At 44.5% G+C, this 25,785-nt stretch overlaps 3 protein-coding genes across 3 annotated transcripts; all 3 read right to left on the bottom strand.

Annotated features, from left to right (window-relative positions):
• Positions 1-1,605: 1,605 nt before the first annotated feature.
• Positions 1,606-11,043, bottom strand: LOC133503766 (gastrula zinc finger protein xFG20-1-like). The gene is made up of 2 exons (XM_061825691.1): positions 10,077-11,043; positions 1,606-5,099 (listed from the first exon to the last, which is right to left on the bottom strand). The coding sequence occupies exons 1-2, from the start codon at positions 10,249-10,251 to the stop codon at positions 2,860-2,862; spliced, it is 2,415 nt and encodes an 804-aa protein (XP_061681675.1). The 5' UTR covers positions 10,252-11,043; the 3' UTR covers positions 1,606-2,859.
• Positions 11,044-14,622: 3,579 nt separating this feature from the next.
• On the bottom strand, positions 14,623-18,417 carry LOC133503463 (zinc finger protein 202-like). Its single transcript, XM_061825138.1, has 2 exons — positions 18,143-18,417; positions 14,623-16,362 (listed from the first exon to the last, which is right to left on the bottom strand). Exons 1-2 carry the CDS (start codon positions 18,330-18,332, stop codon positions 15,077-15,079), a joined length of 1,476 nt encoding a protein of 491 aa, XP_061681122.1. The 5' UTR covers positions 18,333-18,417; the 3' UTR covers positions 14,623-15,076.
• A 695-nt stretch (positions 18,418-19,112) lies between these two features.
• Positions 19,113-25,751, bottom strand: LOC133503466 (zinc finger protein 268-like). Its single transcript, XM_061825142.1, has 5 exons — positions 25,712-25,751; positions 25,433-25,646; positions 23,931-24,953; positions 22,440-22,646; positions 19,113-21,943 (listed from the first exon to the last, which is right to left on the bottom strand). Exons 2-5 carry the CDS (start codon positions 25,626-25,628, stop codon positions 20,595-20,597), a joined length of 2,775 nt encoding a protein of 924 aa, XP_061681126.1. The 5' UTR covers positions 25,629-25,646; positions 25,712-25,751; the 3' UTR covers positions 19,113-20,594.
• Between the last annotated feature and the right edge of the window lie 34 nt (positions 25,752-25,785).

Genomic DNA, 25,785 nt, shown 5'->3' on the forward strand with positions numbered 1-25,785 from the left:
CCTGTAGAAATTACCCCCAAAAAATGCTGATAGAGAGCAAAAAAATCCTTAACATACCGAAGCACATTATATATAAAAATAAAAGGGGTGGAAAAAAAAAAAACCAAACATTTGAATGCTTTTTATTGTAGATCTCCATAATGATAATATCTTCAATTAATGTCTAATTATCATAGCCGTATAGGTAAGATTCCCCACAAAATCCGTATGAACGACGGCTAAACCGTACGAGTCGACAGGTATGAGTATCATTGTCGTCTTTAGAAGTGAGTGGGTGTATTCATTTGACTTGGCTCGTAATGCAACCTAGTACTCTGTCCTAAACGTCTGATGTGATACAAATAGGCAAACAAGACATTTTTCTAGCATATCGCGTATTTAGTTTAATCACTAACCCGACTCTTTAGGCATAAAACATGACACGCTTGGTTCGGCAGGTCAGTGATACGCTAACAAAGTGAAACTTCTTCTCCTGCACTGATAATAATTCAGTCAAACTCAGAGAAGTTACTTCTCCCTCACTTACCTTCGAACATACAGCCCCGTGTTTGGTGATATTGTCCACGTTTAGTTGTACGTGCGCTCTTCCGCGAGCCTTAATCCATCGCAGACACTTCGTCAACTGTGTTTTAGACTTTCAAAAATGAATCACGAGGGCCCCTTGTAAGCTAGCCGGCTACCTTTCATCAGAATTGCACGTTCCCCAAGCGCATCTGAGGACCATTTTCTTCAAAACATGAACTTTTCCAAGCGCCCGCTACTGACAACCAGCATTGCCTGTGGGACAATACAACGAGAGGGGCGTGTGAAGCTATCTGATTGGCTATTATTGTACGCGTGGTTGACAGGTCGGAAAGCTCCATTGGCTGGCTATTTGGTTGTGACCTGAAATAACCCTGCCCCGTGGCACAGATGGTGGATTTCAGACAGCGAATTGTAGCAACTATTGAAAATGTGATCACTGTACATTTCAAATTCAAATCCTGGTGGCACTAATTTACTTTCACACAGTCCGGTCAATATATAAGCCAGGGGGAATAACCTAGACTTTCAAAAATGAATCACGAGGGCCCCTTGTAAGCTAGCAGGATATCTTTTCATCAGAATTGCACGTTCCCCAAGCGCATCTGAGGACCATTTTCTTCAAAACATGAACTTTTCCAAGCGCCCGCTACTGACAACCAGCATTGCCTGTGGGACAATATAGCGAGAGGGGCGTGTCAAGCCAGGGGTTAAGACAATGCGGCGATCTGATTGGCTGTTATTGTACGAATGATTGACAGGTCGGAAAGGTCCATTGGTGGGTCCCTACAAGTAGCTATACATTTTTTTTTTTTTTAAACGATACAATGTACTGTATTGTAAGAAAAGAACTCTGACCCGGTCATAAACTACAGCTCATGACCTCCAGTTTGAGAAACAATGCTTTTCAAAGTGTCATTCCAAATATTATGAATATAGAAATGAAAGTTGTAACATAAACTGCCGATTAAGTAACCAATTGAACTACGACGACAATGCTAGCTAGCACTTCTTGTGCATCAAAAGAATAACTTGCTAAATAATTTAAACAGAATGTCACCCAATTTTAATATAGACAGTAAATCAGTTCAATCTTATTTCTTGAAATAACGAACACAAAATTATTTAGCGTACAAAGGCCACACTTAAACAAAACTGTTGTTCTTTATTTTTTAAAAAAAAAATGTATGAACTACAGATAAAGAGTGAAGAGTCCCCAAGAGTGGTACACAAACAAGGGATATGGTGTATGAAAAGATGAAACATGAACGAACGAAATGTCACCCAAAACTCCACGCAACAGCTCAGATTTAGGAGGGAATTTATCTTACATAAAATCTATGCACACAGTAGCTCGTCCATCAACCCCGTAGTTTGGGTCAGATTCGTATCTATATGAAATTTGAGATTCCACTATCTTAATTTCTCAAAAAAAGTATCTCACCATATTAATCCCTCTGCAAACTGCTTTGTGTGGAATTAACACTTTGCAGGAAGTTTTTAAAACACAAATAGGATCTCGTATCAAACAAGATGACCTGTGAAACATTAAGGTCTTAAAACAGATGACCGTTTGAGCGCTTGTTTATGTACATTAATGTGACTGAACATTCAGATGAACAAATTAAAAAAAAAAAAAAAAAAAAAAAGTGGGTCTAAACTAAAAGTCCTGATCTTTTTCCTGGAATGTCCATTCCTCGGCCCTCTCTCAGCAGATGGGGGGGGGGGGGGTGGCAAGTCCTGTCTTTCAGAATGTTTGGGGGGCTTCCAAAATCCTTTTAGGCGTCAACTATCCGAGTCAAAGTGAAGCCAGTCTTGGCTGTTGCTAGGGAGACCAGCAAATTATCTGTACATCGATGTTTTCTACTGTATTTTGTGAATCATTTATCGGGATGGCTTTTGATATAAAGATGAACTTAAAACAAAAACTTACATCAATCATAAAATCTTGCAGGGTCCAGAATTACTGGTCGCCGGTTAATCGAAAAGCGCATAGAACCACCATTTGGTCCCATTAAAACCAATCCACGCGGGTTTGCAGCTCAAGGCCCAAGTCAAGATCCGACACCAGACCTCAGAGGTAACAAGCAGAACCACTTGATCTGACTTGCGGCGCGTGTTTAAAATTTCGGAAAATGTATGAATAGAAATAGCCCCCCCCAAAAAAGACCGAGGTTTTCAGCGGAGTTGGTTTCGGACTTGTTTTTAAGTACTGTATCTTTATCACAATGCACATTGCGCTGGAATGTTTGCTCAACAACAATCGGGGCGCCATCCCCGTCCAGTCCTGTCCGAGAATTTTCTAGGACGGGCCCAACAGGAAAGGAGGGCCTCTTGTCAGTGCAGCTGCTGGATGTGTTTGGCCAAAGCCTCCTGAAAACTGAACTTCTGATCGCAAAATTGGCAAGCGAAAGGCTTCTCGAGATTGTGGACTGCCAAGTGTCTGGTCAAAAACCCGCTGAGGACAAACCTCTTCCCGCAGTGCGAGCACTTAAAGGGTTTTTTGTCTTTGCTCCGTTTCCGAGCAGCTTTCGACTTCCCGGGTTCCGTGGCGCTGTCCGCTTGCGATCCTTCGCCAGCTTCCGATTTCCCGGGTTTCTCCTGTCCGTGTACGCCATTCATGTGCCTCATCAGGTGACTCTTCCTTAAGTATCTTTTATCACAAATCGAGCAAGAGAAAGGTTTCGTGGTGTGCGTGACCATGTGATTTTTCAAATCGTTTTCAGTGGTAAATGTTTTCCTACACTGGGAACAGTGATGTTGTTTGTTCTCCGAGCTCTGATTGGTCTCCCAAGATGCGTTGGTGTCTTCGCCGTCAGAGGAGTTCGACGTCATGTCCGAATCGGATATTGGAGCAAAGAGGCTCTCTGGTTCGGATTCTAGAACTTCACAGTGCTCTCCGTTGGCTTCTATCGTCCCGTGTTGACTTGAGCTCGCGGAAGCCGACGCGTTCAAGCCGTCGTGTACGCTCATGTGGGACGCGAGACTGTCGTTACTCGGGAAGCTTTTCGTACAAACCGAGCAGGTGAAAGATTTAAGAGTGTAGAACAGTTGAGTGACACCTGTGCCATTGGACGGTTGCCCTCCAGCATGTGTCTTCATGTGTCCATCCAAATCTCCTTTGTGGACAAACGTTTGACCGCATTCCGAACACTTGAGCCTCTTCTTGGTTTCCAAAGCGTCTTTGGCGGCGTCACCGGGATCGGAGTCAGAAGAGTCTGACGTCGCGTCGTCCTTTTCTGGTACCGGGCCCGAGTTGTCCGTTTTCGAATTCAGTTCTTCGGCGCTTCGCGCGCGTACGATTTTCAGCGTGTGCCTATCTTTACCCGCTTTTGGTACGTTCTCGGTCGAGCTACCGGAGGCCAGTCCTGAAACTAGAGTGCCGTGCACGTTCATGTGTGCTTTGAGACAGTCGTCACTCGTGAAACTTTTCCGACAAACCGAGCAGGTAAAATATGTAAAAGTCTTCAGTGGTTTGGTCATAATGCCGCTATTCAAAGGTTTCTCCCCAGCGTGTGTTTTGGCGTGTCTCTCCAAATCGTCTTTGCGCGGAAACGTTTCACCACACGCAGAACACTTGAACTTATTCATCTCCGAAGGTTGTTTTTGAGCAGAGTCGGAAGAGTTTGCAGTCTTGTTGTCCAGATCTGATTTTGGAACCAAGATGTCCGGTTGGGAGCGGAGACCTTCCCCACGTTGTCCATCGGCTTCCGTTGTCACTTGTTGACTCGAACTCGTGGAGGCCAACAGTTTCTCGGGAGGGTGTACGTTCATGTGTTTTGTGAGAGAATCTCGACTGGTGAAGGTTTTCCGGCAAACTGAGCAGCTGAAATATTTAAACGTGAAGGACGGTTTGATGACGACTGTGCTACTCAACGGTTTCTCTCCAGTGTGTGTATTCGCATGTCGATCCAAATCCTCCTTGTGGACAAACGTTTCGCCGCATTCAGAGCACTTCAACTTCTTGTTAGTCTCCGAAGGTTTCTTGGCGCAGTCACTGTCATCAGCGTCGGAAGAGTTTCCAGTCGTGTCATCTATATCCGATATCGGAGCCAAGTGGTCCGGTTGGGATTGTACGCCCTCACCAGTTTGTCCTTTGTCTTGTGTCGTCACTTTTTGACTGGAACTGGGGGACGGTTTGTCTACGGTGTGTCCTCTTAAGTGCGATATGAGAGACTCTCGACTCGGGAAGCTTATCATACAAACTGAGCAGATAAAGGACTTGGTGGCGAATGGGTCAGTCACAACTGCGCTTTTCTCTCCGGTGTGTGTTTTGGCATGTCTCTCCAAATCTTCTTTGCGGACAAACGTTTCACCGCACCCGGAGCACTTTAGCTTCTCCGGAGTCTCCAAAGGTTCTTTGGCGTCGTCGCCATCATTGTCATCCGTATCGGATACCGAAGCCAAGCCTTCTGGCTTGAATTGTAAATCTTCGCCACGTTGCTCGTTGGCTTCTGTTGCCTTACATTTGCTTGCGCTCATGCTTCTCGTCCCGACGTTCCTCCTTTTCTTCGCCGGCGGCTCCTCCTGCTCGTCGGCAGAAGCCTCTTCTTTTTTCTCCGGCACGAGCTGCGCACCTGCGCGGCAACATGAAAACAAAGAGCTAAAACGTGGAAATACAAATTGGCTACCAAGACTATGTGAAGCTGCTTCTCACTCCTAACTCAAAAGTGTAGTTGGAACACTGGTCTTCCCCCCGTTCAAAATGATTGTACCGTATTTTCCGGATCACAAGCCGTAACTTTTTTCCGACCGTGTGAACCCTGAGGCATATTTAACAATGCGGCTGGAATATTTTTTGTCGTTAGCGGCTATTACTTTAAACGTACAACAAAAAACTTGTTTGAACGTAATGGTTGAAACATGGCCGTTCCATATATTGCACTTGAGTTTGGGTATCTGCAGAGGCCTCCAATGTGTGGTAGAAGAAGAATATCTATCGTGTGCGTGCAAGAAGAAGAAACTACCTCAGTTGTGCGCAGAAGATGAGGAAGCTACCTCGAGCGTGAGGACAAAACGACCGCTAGTTTTTGGTGTGCTCATTGCAAGCATGAAATGCAACAAATATATATTTTTTGTATTAAATTCGACTTGAGATGAAAGTGAAAGAGTGCGACAGAGTGATTGAAATGATGTGTAACGGAGAATTTGAGGTTCTTCAGCTCCAACACGACGATGTTCATGATTTGAGTGAACAGGAAGAGGTGAGAGGAGTGTTAATTAGTGATGCTTCCCATAACCGTTGAATACCCGAATGTATTGTGCAACCATGGTTATATAAGTTGTTTTTCCACACTCACTTGTTTTTCTGGTCAAGACGTCTTGACCGTTTCACTATCTTGTTTTTCACTCACTTGTTTTTCTGGTCAAGACGTCTTGACTATCTTGTTCGCATGCATACCAAAGACGAACATTGTTGTTGACAGTTATGGCTGCGTGAGATGTTTTTCAGAGCCTGAAGGACACACTTAGGTGTCAATAGTAAATCAGGAAACAAACGTTAAGGGCGCCAGGTGGGACGGGTAGGCCGCCCGTCCTTTCTCTCGCACGCAACTGTCAACGTATAATAAGAGAGACGCAGAGTACAAACAGGCAGAGTCTGCTGCGGGTTTCGTACGGACGCCCAGCTGGTTGACAAGCGGAGCTCTACCAGGGTGTTGGGCTCTCCACCTTCTCGGCATAGGTAAGGGGCTCATATGATTGATTTCACCCAATGTCAACTGTGTTTTGAGAACTTGCATTTGGTCGAAATAACTATCCCAGTTATTGAGGCGAAATAGCATTTGGGAACGTTGGTCTTTTGTTGAGTGTCGTCTTTGTCTCCCGAGCGCCGACCAGCACCGATCCTTTCAATAAAACAAGAGGGAAGAAAAACTGTGACGATTCTGTTATGGGCGGCGCGTTGGAGCAGCTGGAAAGCGCTGGCCTCACAGTTCTGAGGTCCTGAGTTCAACCCCGGACCCACCCGTGTGGCGTTTGCATGTTCTCCCCGTGCCTGTGTGGGTTTTTTCCAGGTACTCCGGTTTCCTCCCACATCCCAAAAACGTGACATTAATTGGACACTCTAAATTGCCCCAAGGTGTGATTGTGAGCGGCTGTTTTGTCTCGATGTGCCCTGAGATTGGCTGGTAACCAGTTCAGGGTTGACAACTGTGATAGGCTCCAGCACTCCCCGCGAGCCTTGTGAGGATAAGCGGCTAAGAAAATGGATGTTTGAGTCCTTTAATTGCCGTGTTACAGTCACTGTTTGGAAACAAGGTACATAAATAAACATTTCCAGTCTATTTGGTATTTCACAATTTCCCAGTACGTACGGTATGTATCGGTGGCGTATGGTCCGGCGCGAGCTTACGGCCATGCTACCCTGAGAACAGCCGATCTCATCAGATCTCGGAATCTAACCTGGTCTGGCCCTTGTTGGTACTTGGATGGGAGACAAGCGGGGAATACCAGGTTCTCTCCCCGGCTAAATGCAGAGAGGTTGCGTCAAGACGGGCATCCGGCGCGAAAACTGCGCCAAACAAATATGCGTTCATCTACCATGACACGCTGTGGCGACCCCTAACGGGACAAGTTTTCAATTTCCAATTGCAACAAACATGGACAACTTCTCTTAAGGCTCAACTTCCTATTGTAAATCGTATCGGACGTGTTAACGGGTTGTTTTCACGTGACGTCACCCGTCGTGCTGCCTCGGACAAATAGCTGGCGGCGGCCATTTTATTTCCCTGAGCTCGTTACTCGTACATACGTAAATTGGACGACATTACGTTTCTAACAGCATTTATCGAAGACGAGTCTGACAGCAGATCAAGCCCAGACTGACTATGACACTAACTGGCATCCACACATCAAGGGACTCAGGACTGCGTCACAAAGGCGCAGTATTGTGCTCTTGAGCTTTTACTCTATGTGACGGACATCACGACGTAGGAGCAGTCGGATCGGACACTTGTCTGCTCACGACACTTCGTAAGTGAGTTAGTTCAGTCTTTATTTTTTGTAGTTAGGCTGTTGTAGCCAACGAAAACTGGGGTCTTGATGGTATTTCGTAAGCTATTTGCCCGAGGCTTCAGAACGGGTGACGTCACATGAAAACAACCCATATTTAGGGACTTTGTGGTTAGATTTAGCTGTGTTAAAATCTCCTAAAATAATGAGCGGCGAACCCCCCCCATCTCGTTTATCTTCTCGGCGAGCTTTATCAGCGCGGCGGTCATGCTAACTTGATTATCTTGAGGCGGAATGTAAACACCGACTAGGATAAAACATGTCAACTCACGTGACGAATAAAACGGCTTTGAGTTCAAAAACAGCGACTCTAAAAGCGGGCTGCAGCGTGCGCTGAGCTCTGTAACCTCCGTGCACCATTCATCGTTGATATAAAAGCATATTCCATTGCAGGTTCGCGAGACGGATCGTCGGAGGCGTTAGACAATGTCCCCGCTTTCGAAGGCGGACTTGGATCCCGGATCGCGAGCCTCTTCTCGCGAGGCTTTGAAGAGCGTGCCGGCTAGCAACTCTGGAAAAAGCTTCAGCGAATTAGCGAGATTTGTCGAAAAAAAAAAAAAAAAAAAATCAGAAGAAGGCTCTCTGATGGTTCGGAAGTCCTACCAAAGGCACTATGGTGTACTTTGATTGGAGCAGGAGATAGTCTTGTTATTTGCCATGGTAATATTTTGTATTTCATACTGCAGTCACTCACATTTGGAAAAAATTACAGGAGTGGTCAGTAATGCCCGCAGATATAACGTTGCGGGTGTGATTAGGGATGGAATCTCAAGACCTTAAAATAACTTACTGAGTTGTTATACCCGAGTATGTAGTTTTTACCCAATGCCATAATCATAATTTATTGACACTCCACAGACAGAGAAATTTTTAAGAGGTCAATAGACATTCGATTTCAAAACTAAATATAGTCTAACGTTAGAACTTAGATCAAGTCAAAGTAAATCACAATCTCATACTTATTCTCGTTAGATACTGAAACGTTACCCCCGTTTGTAAGATAAGCTTACACATTTCACAGAGGCCTGTGAAATGTATCACCTCATGTGTCATAAATCTCTTTTAATAACTCTGTTACTGTGCAACGATGCGTGTGTGTACTGTTTGTCTATGGGAAGTTTAAGAGCTCAAAGTGACTGCAAATTTATGATAGCTGCATTCTTGTAAGCTTAAGAGCTCAAAGTGACTGCAAATTTATGATAGCTGCATTCTTGTGGGTTTTTGTAACAGGAAGAACTGTGTCTAATCAGAGGACACCCGGCCTTGAGAAGATTAACTGTCTCTGCAAAACAACTTTACTTGTCTTGTGAAACCTGCTCTCCCCCACCCTATGTGTGAAGCTCAATAAAATGTGTGGTTTTGGGAAAGCTCGGAGAGAGTCTTACGTACGGGCGTGGAGAATATGTTCTTCTCCCCCGAGCTCTCCCCAAACTGCAGTTTGGTAAAAAACAACTCTGCCTCTGTCTCATCATTTTATCCTGGTGCCGGAGCCTCTGAGTCCACATTGAGCGAGAAGTCCGTGCTTTGGACCTAACACCGTTATATCCCAGAAATGTTTTCAGTGTAACTGAATTTCCTTTGACACGGCTCGTGATGTTGATGACTTTCGACATAAAAGCGCTCGCAGTATGTGAAGCATCACTTCGGAACGTGCTCAGTACGGTAAACTTGCATTTCCTGTTTCCTGGCAAATACTGATTGTTCAGGATCAGGCTTGTTTTGTTACCGACGTTTATGAAATAAACACGTAAATTAATGTCAAGACTACGCAAAATAAGCGACGTCTTTCAATATCTGTGTATTTCTACTCGTAACAAATTTTACACGCGTGATTTCTCGCGCTCGACTGTGCAGATTTGCGAGTGCGATGGCGCCCGTCAAATCAGAGTGACTGGTATTTACATTTTGTTTCACTTTGTTGTACACATCACCATCTTTTTCGTTGCTGTGGTTTTGAACTTCTGCCTTTTCGCCCAGCTGTCTGCAGCCAAAGTCAGCATTGCGAATGTGCTACTGTTCTCAAATGCCTCACCTGTAGAAATGCAAGTTCATATACATATATAACATCTTTATATTGTGGCCAAAAAGTCCAACTTCGATTGAACAAAACAAAATCTGTGCTGTGCGACAACTAAGATGCATTTGAATTTGATTTTATAATGTCTGACCAGAACCACATCTGTAAAAAGAAGGTGTCTGCACGCATTTCAGGTTTTTAATTTGACTTTCAATTTTAGAAATATGTAGTTATTCTTTAATTACCCGGGTTGCACATGTTATGACGGATATCAATGATGTAAAAAAAAAAAAATAAGCTTTGGTGGATGAAAGCTTTGATAAAAAAAATATTGCTTTCAAGTGCTTCCTTGAATTCTTGCCCCCCTCCCCCTGCCCCCTCCTCGTCGTGTGTCTGAAAACGTCCTTTCACCTCATCTTTATTTAACATCTCTTTTTAACGGACAACGAGGAATATAACCTAGAAAGTATTCGACCTTTCCGTGTTTGAAAAGAAAAGGAGAAAATAGATTGAGAGAAGCGCGTACCTGCTCTTTGCAATCGAACACGAGGTTTGAGGACGGCGTCCAGGAGCAGACGATGCCGCCGCTCGTTCGCTTCCTCGTATTCGGCGATGGTTCTCTCGAACAGCTCGAATATCTCTTCGACGGCCAGGTTTAGCTTGAGCTTCACCAGCTCCCTCAACATTGTGACTTTACACATGTCTGGAGTCTCTTCGACGAAGCTTAAAGAAGCTAAGCGACTTGAAACACGTCTTTTGTTCGAGACACAAGAGGTGCTAGACTTCTTCCTCGCCGCCGCCTTCTTCTTCTTCGTCTGCTTTGTCTTCTTCTTCGTGCTCAACCGCAGTTTGCAGACTGTGAGCGCGCACTACCGTCACCTGCTGTTTTGCACGGCTTTGGTTGACTAACTCAATTTTCATGACTTTTTTTCTCTCTCCATGAAACAAAATAAAAATGAAGTTTTAAATTACGATCTTAGATCTTCAAATTACTCAATCTCATCCTGTTATCCCCACCCAAAAAAAAAAGATAGCTTATGAAATACTTTGCCTCACTGTCATACCTTTAGTTTGCTTTTGCGTTAAAATAGTCAAAATACTTTTCACGTCTCATTTTCATGTGTGCTTTCATATTTTAAGAATGGATTTATTCAATACGATTGGCTGGCAACCAGTTCAGGGTGTACCCTGCCTCCTGACCGTTGACAGCTGGGATAGGCTCCAGCACTCCCGCGACCCTCGTGAGGATAATCGGCTAAGAAAATGGATGGATGGATTTATTCAATGCGATTGTCTGGAAACCAGCTCAGGGTGTATCTCGCCTCCTGACCAATGACAGCTGGGATAGCACTCCAACAGTCCCACGACCCTTGTGAGGATAAGTGGCTCAGAGAATGGATGGATGGATGGATTAATTCAACGGCAACATCCTTGTCCTGTTTCTCTCACTTTTACTTAATTTCCTTGTTTTTTTTCCCCCAAATATTGATTTATTTTAATTGCTGCTTCTAGCTTTACCTGTAAATATAACAAAAAAATACATCAAATATTTTTATAAGGCTTTTTTTGTCATTATTTCATGCAAAGGTTAACACCTGAAATCTCATCACATTGACTGGACTCTTGGTTGGCTGACTCCAGTTGTGTTGTTAGCCAAAAGGTCGCGTCATATACTTTTTTCCATCCTGCAGCATGAAGGTTTACCTCATGTTTGCAGTTACTACATATTTCTTTCTTCTTTCGTGTGGTGTGGTAAAAGTAGCATATTGATTGTTGTGATGTGATGACATTTGATCATATTTTATGACCAATTTTTGGAAAACAAAAAAATCCTGGCAATACCAAAGACTTCAAATATTTTTTTATAGAGAAAAAAAAAGGATGACAGTTGAAGTACGTGTTATGTGTGTGTGTATGTTTATACTTTACTCTCTTTATTTTCCTTTCATACTTTTAAGTTATGATGCGGATCTTTTGTGATCGGTTCCCTTCCATACTTTAAAGTTATGATGTGGATCTTTTGTGATGTGGATTCCTATCATTTTTTAAGTTATAATGATGCGGATCTTTTGTGATGCGGTTTCCTTTCATACTTTGAAGTTATTATGATGCGGTTCTTTCGTGGTGCGTAATTCTGGAATGTTCCGAGGAGTTCCTATATAAGGACGAGAAAGACCATCGACAGGGCTTCTTTGGACCGCATCGCTGTTTGGGACAACAAGTACACGGGACGCCTTCTGCCTTTCGTCTTTGGACGTTTCTGGACGATTCGATCACTTGGGGTACTCGCCGGAAAGGACATTGGCCCGTTTGGGAACATTCGTTCACCGTTGGTGACGATTCGTCATTTGGCTCGACTCATGAATTTTTGAACTTGTATTTTGTGTTTGTTGGGTTTTTTTTTTTTTTTTCGTGTTTGTGTTGTATTGTGGGCTCACAGTTCTAAGGACCCGGGTTCGACCCCGGGCCCCGCCTGCGTGGAGTTTGCATGTTCTCCCTGTGCCTGTGTGGGTTTTCTCCGGGTACTCTGGTTTCCTCCCACATCCCAAAAACATGCAACATTAACTGGACACTCTAAATTGCCCCGAGGTGTGATTGTGAGTGCGACTGTTTCTGTCTTCGTGTGCCCCGGGATTGGCTGGCAACCGGTTCAGGGTGTACCCCGCCTCCTGCCCGTTGATAGGCTCCAGCACTTCCCGCGACCCTCGTGAGGATAAGCGGCAAAGAAAATGGATGGATATCCCTAGAAACATCCTGATTACATCACCCTTAACCCTCACTGGGTGCGTTGGGAAATTGTCCCCCGGGCCCGCTCTCCACGAACCGGAACCTTTACAACTCGAGTGTTGGTGGTGGATGGCATTCAATCTAAGTAAAACTGACCCCATCAATATGGCGGACGGGAGCATCGGACTGACTTTCCCAACGGAACCAAAACACTAGGCCGGAGCTAGGATTGGGCGGCGTCTGGTTGACGTCACGGCGGAAAGCACTTCTGGCCACGAAACGAGCGGACAACAACTTCTGCGCACGCCGATCCGAGCTCGCCCCTGAACTTCCTTCGACCTTATTTCTTGAATTGTATTTTTTTTGAATAAAATGTTTTAAATTCTTAGCCTACTTCTTTTTCTTTCGGCTTGTCCCGTTAGGGGTTGCCACTCTCTTAACACCAACTGTCCTCATGTCAGGACAAGTGGACAAGTCTGACGCATTTGGCAAAAAACATGCCGCAATATTATCTGGAATACGTGATGGAGAATTGACTGAGCCTGTTTGCTATCAAGAAATGCGAGATTATCATAAAGTATCACTTTGAGGAAATGAAAACGCTCTCAAAGCTTTTCAAGTGTCATGGCTCTCCCTCCCAGTTGAAGTAGACCATAAAACTCGACACATCAACCAAAAGAAAACTAAACAGTGTATAATGTATTTGAGCAAAAAAAACAACAACAAAACCCAATCATTGATGCCAACATATAATGCAAAATGCCATACAGAGGCTACCTGAAATTAGAACAGATGATTAACAGTGATGATTTCAAATAACAAATCTACATGAACACACATGCAGCAGCAACACATAGACAACAGACAATACAACAAAACTCAGACATATTTTGTCTGTGATCTGTGGAAACATTATCAATTTACAGTAGTTGGGGACCCTCCCAGTTAATATCAATATTTGTCTTCTAAAGCTGTCAACGGCAGTGAATTAAATTATTACACAGCATGTATTTCAATAGAAATCAGTCGTAATACACCTGAACGCACGCAACTCTATAAATTCTTTTGCATCGAGTACAATAATACTTGAATAATGGCTTACATATTATTTAGTCAAAAAAAAAAAAAATTCAAATGATGTGCATATTTCTGGTGGAAATAAAAAAAATCTACAGTGTCGAAAGAACTTACAACATGTTTTGAAACTAAATCCTGCCATTTGAAAAGGGGTGTGTAGACTTTTCATAGCCACACTAACAGCCCAGGCTAAACTTTACTCTTCACCAACATAAAAGAGTTGTCACTTGGTTAAGTTGCCCCACTTTAACACTCAGAACTTCCTTGACATCGATTCCTATTTTGACAGGGCTTTGGTCATTTCAAACATGGCACACAAGCTACAGTGCTCATTTTGTTTTATTATTTTTAGATATTTATGAAGTACAAATATTGGTCAGCGCATAAATTTGACCCGTTTAAGCGTCTATGTTGGTTGTGAGTAGATAGTAGTTAGTTTTTGATTGTTTGGTTCATTAACTCGCGTTTGTTTACAAGCAAATCTGCCCCATCCAATATGGCGGATTAGCTGATGTATCAGAGCAACTGGCCAACTTTCTTAAAGGGGAAGTCCAGTGCTTTGCATGAACAATGCATCCAATAGGTCATGTAATATTTACTCTATTTTGACAATGTGATGTTGAATCCTCCCTCATTTAAGTGTTTCAAGAAGATTTTTTTAATCAACAATAACGAATTTTCAGGGGCGCTGCCATTTTCCCGCGTCACATGACCTATGTGTGCGGATGTGACGTGTAAGGTGCCGCACCAAAGGCTCGATTACATTGTGTCCAGCGCTGATTTCTCGGGATTTATCCTCATCTGATGAAGAAATAGCAGTATCGGTTGATCAGGAAGACGGAGGAATACTTCCATACAGATTTGAGCCTGTGGCTGTAAATAATGTTGAATATTCGAATGGTTCTTTGGGCAGAATGACGCGGAGTCTGACTACTCGGAGGGGAACATAAGTGCGTAAACAAAGGCCCCCGGGAGCTCCGGACCGGCAGCTGGGGAGTCTGCCGAGCTTCGGTGGCGGCGGAGGCCTTTAGCCTAGCTTCGACATCCCTGGTCTAACGAAGCGGGCGGCGGCGGGCCACGAGCCGAGCTTTCAGGTGGCGGAGGCCGTTAGCATCGCACGCTGAAGCTAGGCTAAAGGCCTCGTCCACCTGAAATCTCGGCTCGCGGCCTACCGCCGGAGCTCGCTAGTCAGAATCCGCGTCATTCACATCCGAAGAACCATTCGCGGCTGCCGGTCCGGAGCTCCCGGGGGCCTTTGTTTACCCACTTATGTCGCGCGTAGGCCTCCGAGTACTCAAGACTCCGGCGTCATTCCGCCCGAAGAACCATCCGAATATTGAACATTATTTACAGCAACAGGTTCAAATCTGTATGAAGTATTCCTCCGTCTTCCCGATCAACCGACACTGCTATTCCTTCATCAGGTGGGGATAAATCCCGAGAAATCAGCGCTGGGCACAATGTAATCGAGCCTTTGGTGCGGCGCTTTACACGCGGACGTAAGTCGTGTGACTTGCGAAAATGGCAGCACCCCTGAAAATTCGTAATTGTCGATAAAAATCTTCTGAAAACACGATTAAATGAGAGAGGATTTAACATCACATTGTCAAAATAAGAGTACATATTACATGACTTATTGGATACATTGTTCATGCAAAGAACTGGATTTGCCCTTTTTAAAGGTAGGGGCTAAGTATTCGATGCCTGTGTTTGTCGGCGTGATCAGTGCGACATCAAGTGTTCCATATCTGACAGAGGAACAAAGTTATCTTCTTGTGACCGGCGATCTCCGCAGTGTCTTCCTTCAGCTTCTTTTGTCGCGTGTTTAGCGGAGCTGCCGTGGGTTAGTCCGTGATCCCTACTGTGACTTCTCTTGTGTATTCTTAGATACGAGCTGCGAGAGAAACCTTTAGCGCAGACGGCGCAGGTGAAAGGCTTCTCGCCGGTGTGCAGCCTGACGTGATTCATCAAGTCGTACTTCTCTCGGAAACGCCTCCCGCAGAACGAGCAGGAGAAGGGTTTCTCCCCGGTGTGGATGGCCGTGTGTCTCTTCGCGTGAAGCTTGGTGTGGAATCTTCGGTCGCAGTACGAACAGGCGAAAGGTTTCTCGCCGCTGTGCGTCTTCACGTGCGTGATCATGTTGCTCTTCTGGCCGAACGTTTTCCCGCACTCGGGGCAGCCGAACTGAACGCTCGCCGCGCGTGGGGTCGAGCCGCCGCTCACCTCGTGACGTATCGCCGCGTGTTTTTTCGCCTTGGCCTTCCGGGAGGAGCCTTTGGCGCGAACGGCGCCGTTGGAAGGTTTCTCGCCCCTGTGCGTTTTCATGTGAGCGACGAGATCGTCCGTCTGACGAAAAGTTTTCCCGCAGACGCAGCAGCCGAACTGAACGCCGGTCGCGTGTTGGGTGGAAGCGCCGCCCGGCTGGTGATGTATCGCCGTGTGTCTTTTCATGTTGGCCTTCAACGAGAAGCCTTTAGCGCAGACGGCGCACTTGAACGGTTTCTCGCCGCTGTGCGTTCTCATGTGTCTGGTAAACGATCCTTTGTGGACAAACGTTTTCCCGCATTCCGAGCACTTTGAGTGCTTGGCGTCGGTCCGACGGGTCGGATCACCTTCAGAGTTCGTATTGGTCGTCGGAGGTTCTTTGGTGTGGTCGCTGCGATCGGTGTAAGAGGAGTGTGACGACACGTCGTCCGTATCCGGCGGTCGGACGACGTTGCCCGGTTGGGGGCGCAGCGCTGCGTGGCGTCCTTCCGTCGTGATGTGTTGACCCGACGTCTCCTCACTTTGACTGCGATGAATCCGTGAAGATGGGCCATCGTCCTCTTCGCTCTTTACGTGGACGCCGGTCTGTGTGAACGTGGTGACATTGTTTTCCTCCAGTTCTTGAACTCGCCCTGCATCCTCCTCCTCCTTAATGTCAGGAGGTTCTGCTGGCTCCTCCTTCCTCTCAGAGGGAACTTCATCCTGTCTCTCTTCTTCACGCTTTACCGCCAACGGCTGCTTGTCTGCACGACAACGGGGAAGGTAAACATGATTGACCAAAATGGCGTTTGTTGTTTATTAAAAAGTACTTCCACAACAATAATGGCACATAAGGTGAGATAAGATAGTACAGGACGTGTATGAGGGCAGCGGAACAGCGGTGAGATGTGCCATAAGAATTTAAGGCGGAGGTGGGACTGCATCAGGTATCCGCGCCGAGCCCCTTCCTGTTTGCGGTAGTAAAGGATAGAGTGACAGATGAGGTTAGACTGCAATCCCCTTGGACTATGATGGTTGCAGGTGATATTGTGATATGCAGGGAAAGCAGGGAGCAGGCGGAGGAACAATGAGAAAGATGGAGGCACGCACTGGAAAGGAGAGGAATGAGGATTAGCCGAAGTAAAACAGAATATATGTGCGTGAAAGAGAGGGGCGGAGGGGGAAGAGTGAAGTTCTAAGGGAGAAGAGATGGCAAGGGTGGATGACTTCAAATACTTGGGGTCAACAATAAAGAGCAATGGAGAGTGTGGTAAGGAAATGAAGAAACGGGTCCAAGCGGGGTGGAACAGCTGGCGGAAGGTGTCTGGTGTGTTATGTGACAGAAGAGTCTCTGCTAGGAGGAAGGGCAAAGTTTATAAAACAGTGGTGAGGCCGGCCATGATGTACGGATTACAGACGGTGGACAGGAAGTAGAACTGGAGGTGGCAGAAATGAAGATGTCGAGGTTCTCGCAGGTTGGGTAGGATGAGAAATGAGCTCATTAGAGGGACAGCCAAAGTTGGATGCTTTGGAGACAAGGTGAGAGAGAGCAGACGGTGCAGATGGTTTGGACATGTCCGGAGGCGAGAGAGTGAGGAAATTGGTAGGAGGGTGATAAGGATGGAGCTACCAGGGAAGAGAGACCGAGAGGAAGACCAAAGAAAAGGTTGATGGAGGTGGTGAGGGAGGACATGAAGACGAGAGGAAGATGCACGAGATCGGCTTAGATGAAGAAAGATGACACGCTGTGGCGACCCCTAACAGGACAAGCCGAAAGGAAAAGAAGAAGATAAGCTAACAATACCGCTTCTTCTTCCGCTTGGTGTGGACAATTCAATTGTTGGAGAATTGATGGAGAAAGTGGCAAATAGCAGATTGAAAAACGAAGAAAAATATGGGATAGGCTTCATCATTCCCATGTGAGGATGAGCGGCTGGGAAAATGGATAGATGGAAATGTTAAAACTGGATAAAACACGTTGAAAGTTGAGTCGAAAGTAGATGTACAGTTTATGAATGCATTCTTTTAAGAAAGGAAAGAATGAAAGTGGGGAGAAATCAAGGAAGTGAAGAAGGAGGGAAGGTTGAATGGAGGCAGGGGAGAAAGGTAGGAAGAACGGAAGGAAGGGGGGAGGGAGGAAGGACTTGAAAGTAAGAGAAAGAAAGGATGGGAAGAGAGGAAGGAAGAGCGGTAGCAAGGAAAAAAGGAAGCATTGCAGGAAGGATGTATAAAAGAAATCAAGGGAAAACACGCACACATACGAGATAAACTGTATTTAATCATCTTCATGTCAGTGTAAATCTCATAAATAAACATTTTTGGGGAGGGGAAGCAGCGCTACACAGATCTACTTTTTGCTCACTCTGTATGATCGATGTTGTACGGCAAGTCGGATGTCGCTTGAAAAAGCAAACACAACGAGAAAATATTAGGGCTGGAGGTTGCCATGTTCACGTTATTAACACATTAATCGCGATGATTGAGTAAAAGGAAACTCGCAAAATGGTCAGGTGACTTGGTTGTATCTTAAACATCTAAACTAACCTGATTGTGAAACAACTTGAGACTCTCCAACGGCGTTTAGTAGTTCGCGTTGTCGCTCGTTCTCTTCCTTTGCTCGACAAAGTTCCTCCTCGTAGTCCGCTATGGTCCTCTCGAATAGTTCAAATATCTCCTCGACAACCACATTTAATCGCTCCGTCACCAACGTTCTCAGAAGTCTAACTTTGCACATTTTCCACACAGGCAGGCCAGCGCTCTGCTTTCGCGACGTGAGGCTAACTTTAGCTTCCGGGTCGTGGGACTGCGCACGCGTTGAGGAGTCTCCATACAAAAGGTACGTTGCGCGTGAACTGCCGCCATCTTTGGAAGGCAACTACGGTATTCATTTTTGGACAAAAATGTATGAAAATTTGTTTTATGGCTATTTATTTATGTCTTACTGTACAGTATATCAAGAATTATTTCCAATTCGGTACTTTCCATACAGTATAATTATTCTTGCCTTTAATATGATCGTTCTCATTGATATTAATGTACTAATTAAGTTAATTAAATTAATTTTCAAATTAACCGATGGGTCAACTCATTTGTAGGTTCGGTTAATAAATAAATAAATACATAAATAAATAAGTCAGGAAAAACGTGGATTTGAAATACTTTATTCCGATATTTTCCCCATTTTTTATTTTATGATCAAGTTGATGATAAAATAATGCTTGAAGTGTAAAATGCATGCAAAGTTATTTTTCTATTTTATAAATAGTTAATGAGATAAATTAATAAAATTAAATACACATTGTTAGATAATACATGTTTTTTGAACTGATTTTAAAAAATGAGCCCTATTTTTCTTTTATAATTAAATTAGGATTAAGAATCCTCTTTGTTAAAAAAAAAATTGCTAAATGTATTTTTTCACTAACAATAAAATTTATTATTTATTTGTGTATTTTCCCAGGCAGACCTACCCTGGTTTATTGTCTCAATCTATTTTTACTACATTTTATCAGAACCTACCGGGCTGTGACGATCTCATTTTAAATCAATGTTTCATTCAATTTGACAATTTCAACACCACCAATGGTAACGCTAATGCGTGGTGATTGAATAACCCGTTAATTACAATATTTTGTATTTAAGACAAAATTCTTTACAATTTTGAGGTATTTTGTTAGCCCTCTTTGTGAAAAGTACTCGATAAATAATCTTTATTTACTTGCAATATTGCCATCGTGAAAAAGAGCTGCAGGCAGATTTCCGATGACATCACCACAGTCCCAGGATTCCCTTGTCCGCCATCTTGTGTGTCACTACCGCATTAATGACTATTTTACATACTCGTATTCATAAAAACACGCCAGTTATACATACTGTGACCACTTGAGCAGTTTGACATTCACCTTCTGGCTCGGAGTCATGTGGTGATACTTTACGATCAACAAAACATTTAGCCAACCGCTAATTATGCGCTGGAAAATAATTTGATGTTCTCAAGAAGCAAACTTGTATTTGGTTTTTGGTTTTTTTTTACGCACTTTATTTTGGAGCGAACACACAGTAACGTGGCAGCCGTATTCCTACTTCTTCATATCCAGCAGACTCCTAAATTCTTCTTCGTTGTCTCTTAGCTGCTGTTCGCACTCCTTTTGTCCGGTGCCCCCCAACACTGAAAAAAGTCTCTTGAATGTACTTCATTGTAGGTCAGCTTCAAATGATTAAAATGTGTTAAGACTACCATACACCATTTGACGTTTTTGAGGGGGAAAAAGTGAAAATTACGTCGGTTTACCACATTGTAATCACGAGAAACTGAAAATTGGGAATTTTATTTTGTAGTGACACATGCAGTTGGGGCACGGTGACTCAGCGGGTAAAAGCATTGGCCTCACAGTTCTGAGGACCCGGGTTCAATCCCGGCGCCGCTTGTGCGGAGTTTGCATGTTCTCCGCCTGTGTGGCTTTTCTCCGGTTGGGCACTTCGGTTTCCTCCCACATCCCAAAAACACGCGACATTAATTGGACACCCTAAATTGCCCGTAGGTGTGATTGTGAGTGCGGCTGTTTGTCTCTATGTGCCCTGCGATTGGCTGGCGACCAGTTCAGGGTGTACCCCACCTCATGCCCGTTGACAGCTGGGATAGGCTCCAGCACTCCCAGCGACCCTCGTGAGGATAAGCGGCTAAGAAAATGGATGGATGAATGGACATGCAAAATGTCAGAAATGACAATTAGTTACTCTAAAAAAATATTTGTGTGCAACAGGAAGTATTTCTCTTCATAGTACTTGCATAAAAAAATAAAACTTATTTTCATCACGATTGCACGACGCAATGGCGTTATCAATTATCGGTAATTGGTATCGTACTCAAATCTAAGTACAGTAAAAAAAAAAAAAAAGGAAAAGAAAGTGGTATAATTTCTTTGGGAAGAATTTTTTTGTTCATAACTGCTTATTAGAGCACATGGAAAGTCCGTTCACGTGTACATTAACCGAGCTAATCGCTCAACAAAACGGGTCGGGACGTCGCTTCCAAGCAGCTTTCGTGCACACTGGCGCACTTGTGTCTGGTGACCTGGTACTTATACGTGAACCTCTGGTGGCACGCGTCGCACGTGAACGGCTTCTCCCCGGTGTGCGTCCTCATGTGTATCATCACATACTTTTTACTGGAGAACCGCTTGTGGCAGACGGAGCACGCGAAACGTCCTCCCACGTGCGTTCTGGTGTGCAACGCCATGTCGTCCTCCCGCGAGAAACATTTGCGACACACCGAGCACGCGAAAGGTTTCTCGCCGGCGTGCGTCCTCACGTGCGGTATCATTTCGCGCTCATCTCGGAATCTTTTCCCGCAAACGCCGCACGCGAACGGAGTCTCCCCCGCGTGGATCGTCACGTGTCTTTTCAGGTGTTCCTTTGAAGAGAATCTATTTCCGCAAACCGAGCAAGCAAAGGGTTTCTCCCCGGTGTGCGTGATCATGTGTCGGTTTAAACTTCCCATGCGGCCGAACATTTTCCCGCATTCGGAGCACCTGAACTTGGAGTCCTTGTTAGCTTCTTCGCCGTCTTCGCCGTGCTCGCTCCCGGAAGTGTGCGACATCGCGTCGTCCATATCTGATAGTGGAGCCACCTTGCTTGGTTGTGAGTGAAGAACTTTAAAGCGCTTTCTGTCAGCTTCTGTAGTTAAACGTTGATTGGAGCCGCCGGCGGTAAAAGGCAGCTGAGAAGCGTGCGTCCTCATGTGCGTCATCATTTTGTACCTGTCTCTGAATCCTTTCGGGCAAAACAAACAGGAAAATGGTTTCTCCCCGGTATGTATTCGCATGTGTCTGTCCATGTGATGCTTTAAGGAGAATATTTTAGAGCAAAATGAGCAAGCGAAAGGTTTCTCTCCGGTGTGCGTCCTCATGTGTCGGTTCAACGTCCCCTTCCTGCTGAACGTCTTGCCGCATTCGGAACAGTCGAAGAGTCTGTCGTCGGTGTGATGCGCCGTGTCGCTTTTGGCGTGGTTAAAACGTTTCGTCCGTCCTCCGGCGTCGTCGCTGTGGTCCGTCTCAGATGAGCGCGACATCGCGTTGTCCACGTCCGACAGGGGAGCGAAGCTGGCGTCCGCTTGGGGTCCTCCGCCGGCCGCTCCGCTCTCCTCACTTTGATTGTAACGGAGGTGGTAGGCGTGAGCTCCGTTTTCATCGTCTTCACGCTTTAAGGGGAGATCGGTCAGCGGTAACCGAGCGATATTGGTCTCCTCCTGAGCGCGCCACACGTCCTCGTCTTCCACTTTAATGTGGGGAGGCTCCACAGGCTCCTGCTGTGGCTCTGAGGGAACCTCAATCGGGTGTTGGGTGTCTGCCGAAGAGAAAAAAAAACGAGTAACAACCACAGTAAAAAAAAAAACATTCTCAGATATTTTTTTGGAGTCACTGACACGAGCAACTAAATAATGGCTCGAAAATGACAAAAGGGCATTTTGTCCAAAAGAGATTTTCACTCGAGCTGTCACTGTGACACGGTCAGTAGAGTCAGTAGAAAATCACAATTTTGACAACTTCAATTCGAATTACTGGCTCTGTGATGATTAGCTGTGGGCCTCATATCATTTTAGCATCATAGCTGACTAGTTTCGAAACGGGTTTGAATAACTGATTAATGACATGATTGTTATTACATTGTAAAATACGATTTGGGCCAAAGTGAGCCTAAATACTGGAGAGCGGTGCAGGCCATCCAGGCAAAAACATCGTGCGAAAACCCGCCCAAGCCGCCTTAGTGAAAGACAAAAATATTCAATGATAAAGTAATGAGAGAGTGAGAGCACGAAAAAGGAGGAAAAAAGTCAAGCGACCTGCTTTCTCTTGCCCCGGTTGAGAGGTGAAAACGGCGGCCAGGAGTTCGCGTTGCCGCTCGTTCTCCTCTTTTGATCGACTGAGTTCCTCCTCGTACTCCGCGATTGTCCTCTCAAACAGTCCAAATATCTCTTCGAGCGCCACGTTCAGTCGCTGCTTCACCATCTCCCGCAACATTTGCACTTTGCACATTTTTCTTGTCGACAGTCACGTCAGCGAGAGACGCGTTGCTAACTGACTTCCGCTATTTTTCTTCTTCTGTGGTGGTTGTGGGTGTTTGCGGTCTACTCAAATGTTGCAATGCTGCCACCGTGTGGTAGAATGTAAAATCTTCTAGGAGGGTGCCCTCCATTTACGACGTTCAGTTTCTTACGCTGATGTAACGTGAAAATGAAAGATTTTGTTTGCCTGATGTTTGCCAGCTTCTTCCCGTATGTTTGTCAGGTTTTGCCCCATTTTTAATTATTTGATGTGTGTCATTTTTCTGTCCTTTATTATGGAATTTGTTTTGTATTTTCTTTTTTTTTTAGTTCCTCTACAGTATTTTTTGTCAACTTTCCACCTGTTTTCCAACCCTCTGTTAATTTTTCTTAATAATTACTGATGTCACCTAAATGTATGTGCAACATGGTCTAATCCAACACTTGCATACATAGTGGTTACTTTTTTTCCCCAGTTTTTGTCAAATTAAATTTTTCCCAATTTCTCAGCATTTGTTTGTGCGGATATTTTGTTTTTTTGCCAACTTTCTTAAATATAGTATTTTCTTCAGTTATTTTTAGATATGTAATTTTTGGTCACATTTTATCTGTTTTTGTCAGTTTTGTGTTATATTTCTGTCATTTTTGTGTGATAATTTTTTTCCAATTTGATCTTGTCCCCCTTTGTTTTGGAGTGAGATTTTTTGCTGTATTTTTGCCAATTTGTGTATATGTGTGGGTATTTTTGTGCAGTATTTTTTCATAAAATCAAAGAAAAAAAAACATGACTAGACTGCCTCAAACCATCACACCTGAAAAAAGTGGATCTCTGCTCGTTCCTCTGCATAACTCGGATTCCTGCTACCATCATTAGCATTATTTCCTGCAGGAAATTTATGTTTTTTTTTTTTTATTAATACGCAAAGTGTAAAAGGGTTTTTTTTTTTTTAAAAAAAAAAAAAGGATTGTTGCCTTTCAGCCAAACTGTTGCTTGTTGTGATGTGACACACAGCGGTCATATTTACAATTTCAGCTCACAAGTCAAAGCAAAGAACATAAGCCAGGCGATGGCTCACATCGTGAAAAACTCCCAAATCTGGTCACTTGTAAATCAAAGTATTGAGATTGAGATGAACCTGGAGCTGACTTTTGTACAGCTGGACTATAGCAATGATGAAATATGAGCTCTTCTTATTACGACATAACTTCCTGATGTGATTGGGATATGGCTTTAATACAACCACAGAGTGAATCACAAATATGCATATGAGCAAAACATTTATCGTCCTGAACTGTCGCTATTCCTATTTTTGTCCCCGGAACACCCGTGATTGTTGATCTGGGTTCTAAAGGTCAATGTTTTATCGCAGGCGTCGCAGCCGAAGAGTTTCTCGGCTGTGTGCGTCCTCGTGTGTATCATGACGTAAGCTTTACTGGAGAAGTTTTTGGCGCACACGGTACAAGTAAAAGGTTTCCCCGCCGTGTGCCTTTTCACGTGCATCATCAGATATTTCTTGGCCGAGAAACGTTTGGCGCAAACGGAACAGTCAAAAGGCTTCTCGCCCGTGTGCGTCGCCATGTGAATCATCATCTCGGGTTTTCTCATAAACTTCCTGTCGCATACTTCGCAGGTGAAAGGTTTCTCTCCCGTGTGCGTCCTGGTGTGGATCTTCAAATGCGCTTTGGTGGAGAAACCTTTGGCGCAAACTGAGCAGGTAAACGGTTTCCCTGCGGAGTGCGTCCTCAGGTGCGCCATCATGTATTTCTTCACTGAGAAGGTTTTGGCGCACACGAAAGGTTTCTCACTCGTGTGCGACGACACGTGGGCGGTCATTACCGACTTCCTGGCGAACTTCCGAGAGCAAATCGCGCAGCTGAACGGTTTTTCTCCTGTGTGTATCCTCATGTGTCTCTTCAAAGTGAACTTCTGGACGAACGTCTTCCCGCATTCGGAGCAGATAAACGGACTGGCATCACCGCGAGAGCTCTTCGTAGCCTTTTTGGTGTCGCCGTCAGAAGAACGGGACATCCTGTCGTCCGTCGCAAAATTGTCCGGTTGAGATCCACCACAGTGTTGACTTGAGCCGCTGCCTTTGGTCTCCTCATTGTGTTGGAGTTGTGAGGACTGAGTTTGGTCCTCTTCACTCTTCACAGGGATGGCAATCAATGCGACGGCGGCGACATCAGCCTCCCCATCCTGTCCTCTCCACGTGACCTCCTCTTCTTCTTTAATACGCAGATTGGAGCGCCACTTTTGCTCCTCGTGATCAGAAGGTACCTTTTCGTGACTCTTTGCCAACACCTTCCGGATGTCTACAAACAAACAAAAACACAAGCGACTACAATTTGAAAAGGTACACAAGTCTTTAAAATTGCAAGATTTAGAACCATAGTGATGGAAATGAACATAGCAGTCAAATGTGTTCATAAAGTTCATAAAAATCAAGGGTCTGAAATACTAATTAAATATAGTTCAGACGGTGATCTGCAGAATAGGTTAACAATAATTCAGAAGACTGAAAGTTGTGATTTATTTAAATAGAAAAAAATTCAAATTAAATGTTTTTTTAAGTAAGGAGGTCAGAATAAATCAGATCGAATCTTTCCTCTGCTCTCTTTCATTCATTTTTTGTTTGTTCTCATATAAATATGCGTTTGGTTTATTTCCTAAAATGAATTTTTTTTAAAAAATAGTGTAATAAGCCTTGGGCAGTCTGGATTAAACAGCTATTGTCTCTCTGGTGCTTTATTTTGTCTTTTTTGAACACGTGTGCAATAAAAAGTACACAAACCTGCTTCGTGTTGCACCGCGACGTGAGGCTCGAGAACAGAGTTCAATAATTCGCGTTGTCGCGCATTCTCCTCTTTACTTCGACAAAGTTCTTCCTCGTACTCCGCGATCGTCCTCTCCAGCAGTTCAAATATCTCCTCGACGGCCACGTTCAGTCGCTGCTTCACCAACGTTCTCAGCATTTGGACTTTACACATTTTGAGGCCGTTGCGATGACTTTTTTTTTTTTTTTTTTTTTTTTATTTTTTTTTTTTTTTTTTTTTTTTTTGCCGTTGCGATTACTTGCTCGCCTCTGTTCTCGTTTTCAGTGAGTGGCTGTGGTGCGTCGCATGTGTATGACGTCAACAGCATCAC

This window comes from Syngnathoides biaculeatus, chromosome 7, assembly GCF_019802595.1.
Source record: "Syngnathoides biaculeatus isolate LvHL_M chromosome 7, ASM1980259v1, whole genome shotgun sequence".
Taxonomy (NCBI): Eukaryota; Metazoa; Chordata; class Actinopteri; order Syngnathiformes; family Syngnathidae; genus Syngnathoides; species Syngnathoides biaculeatus.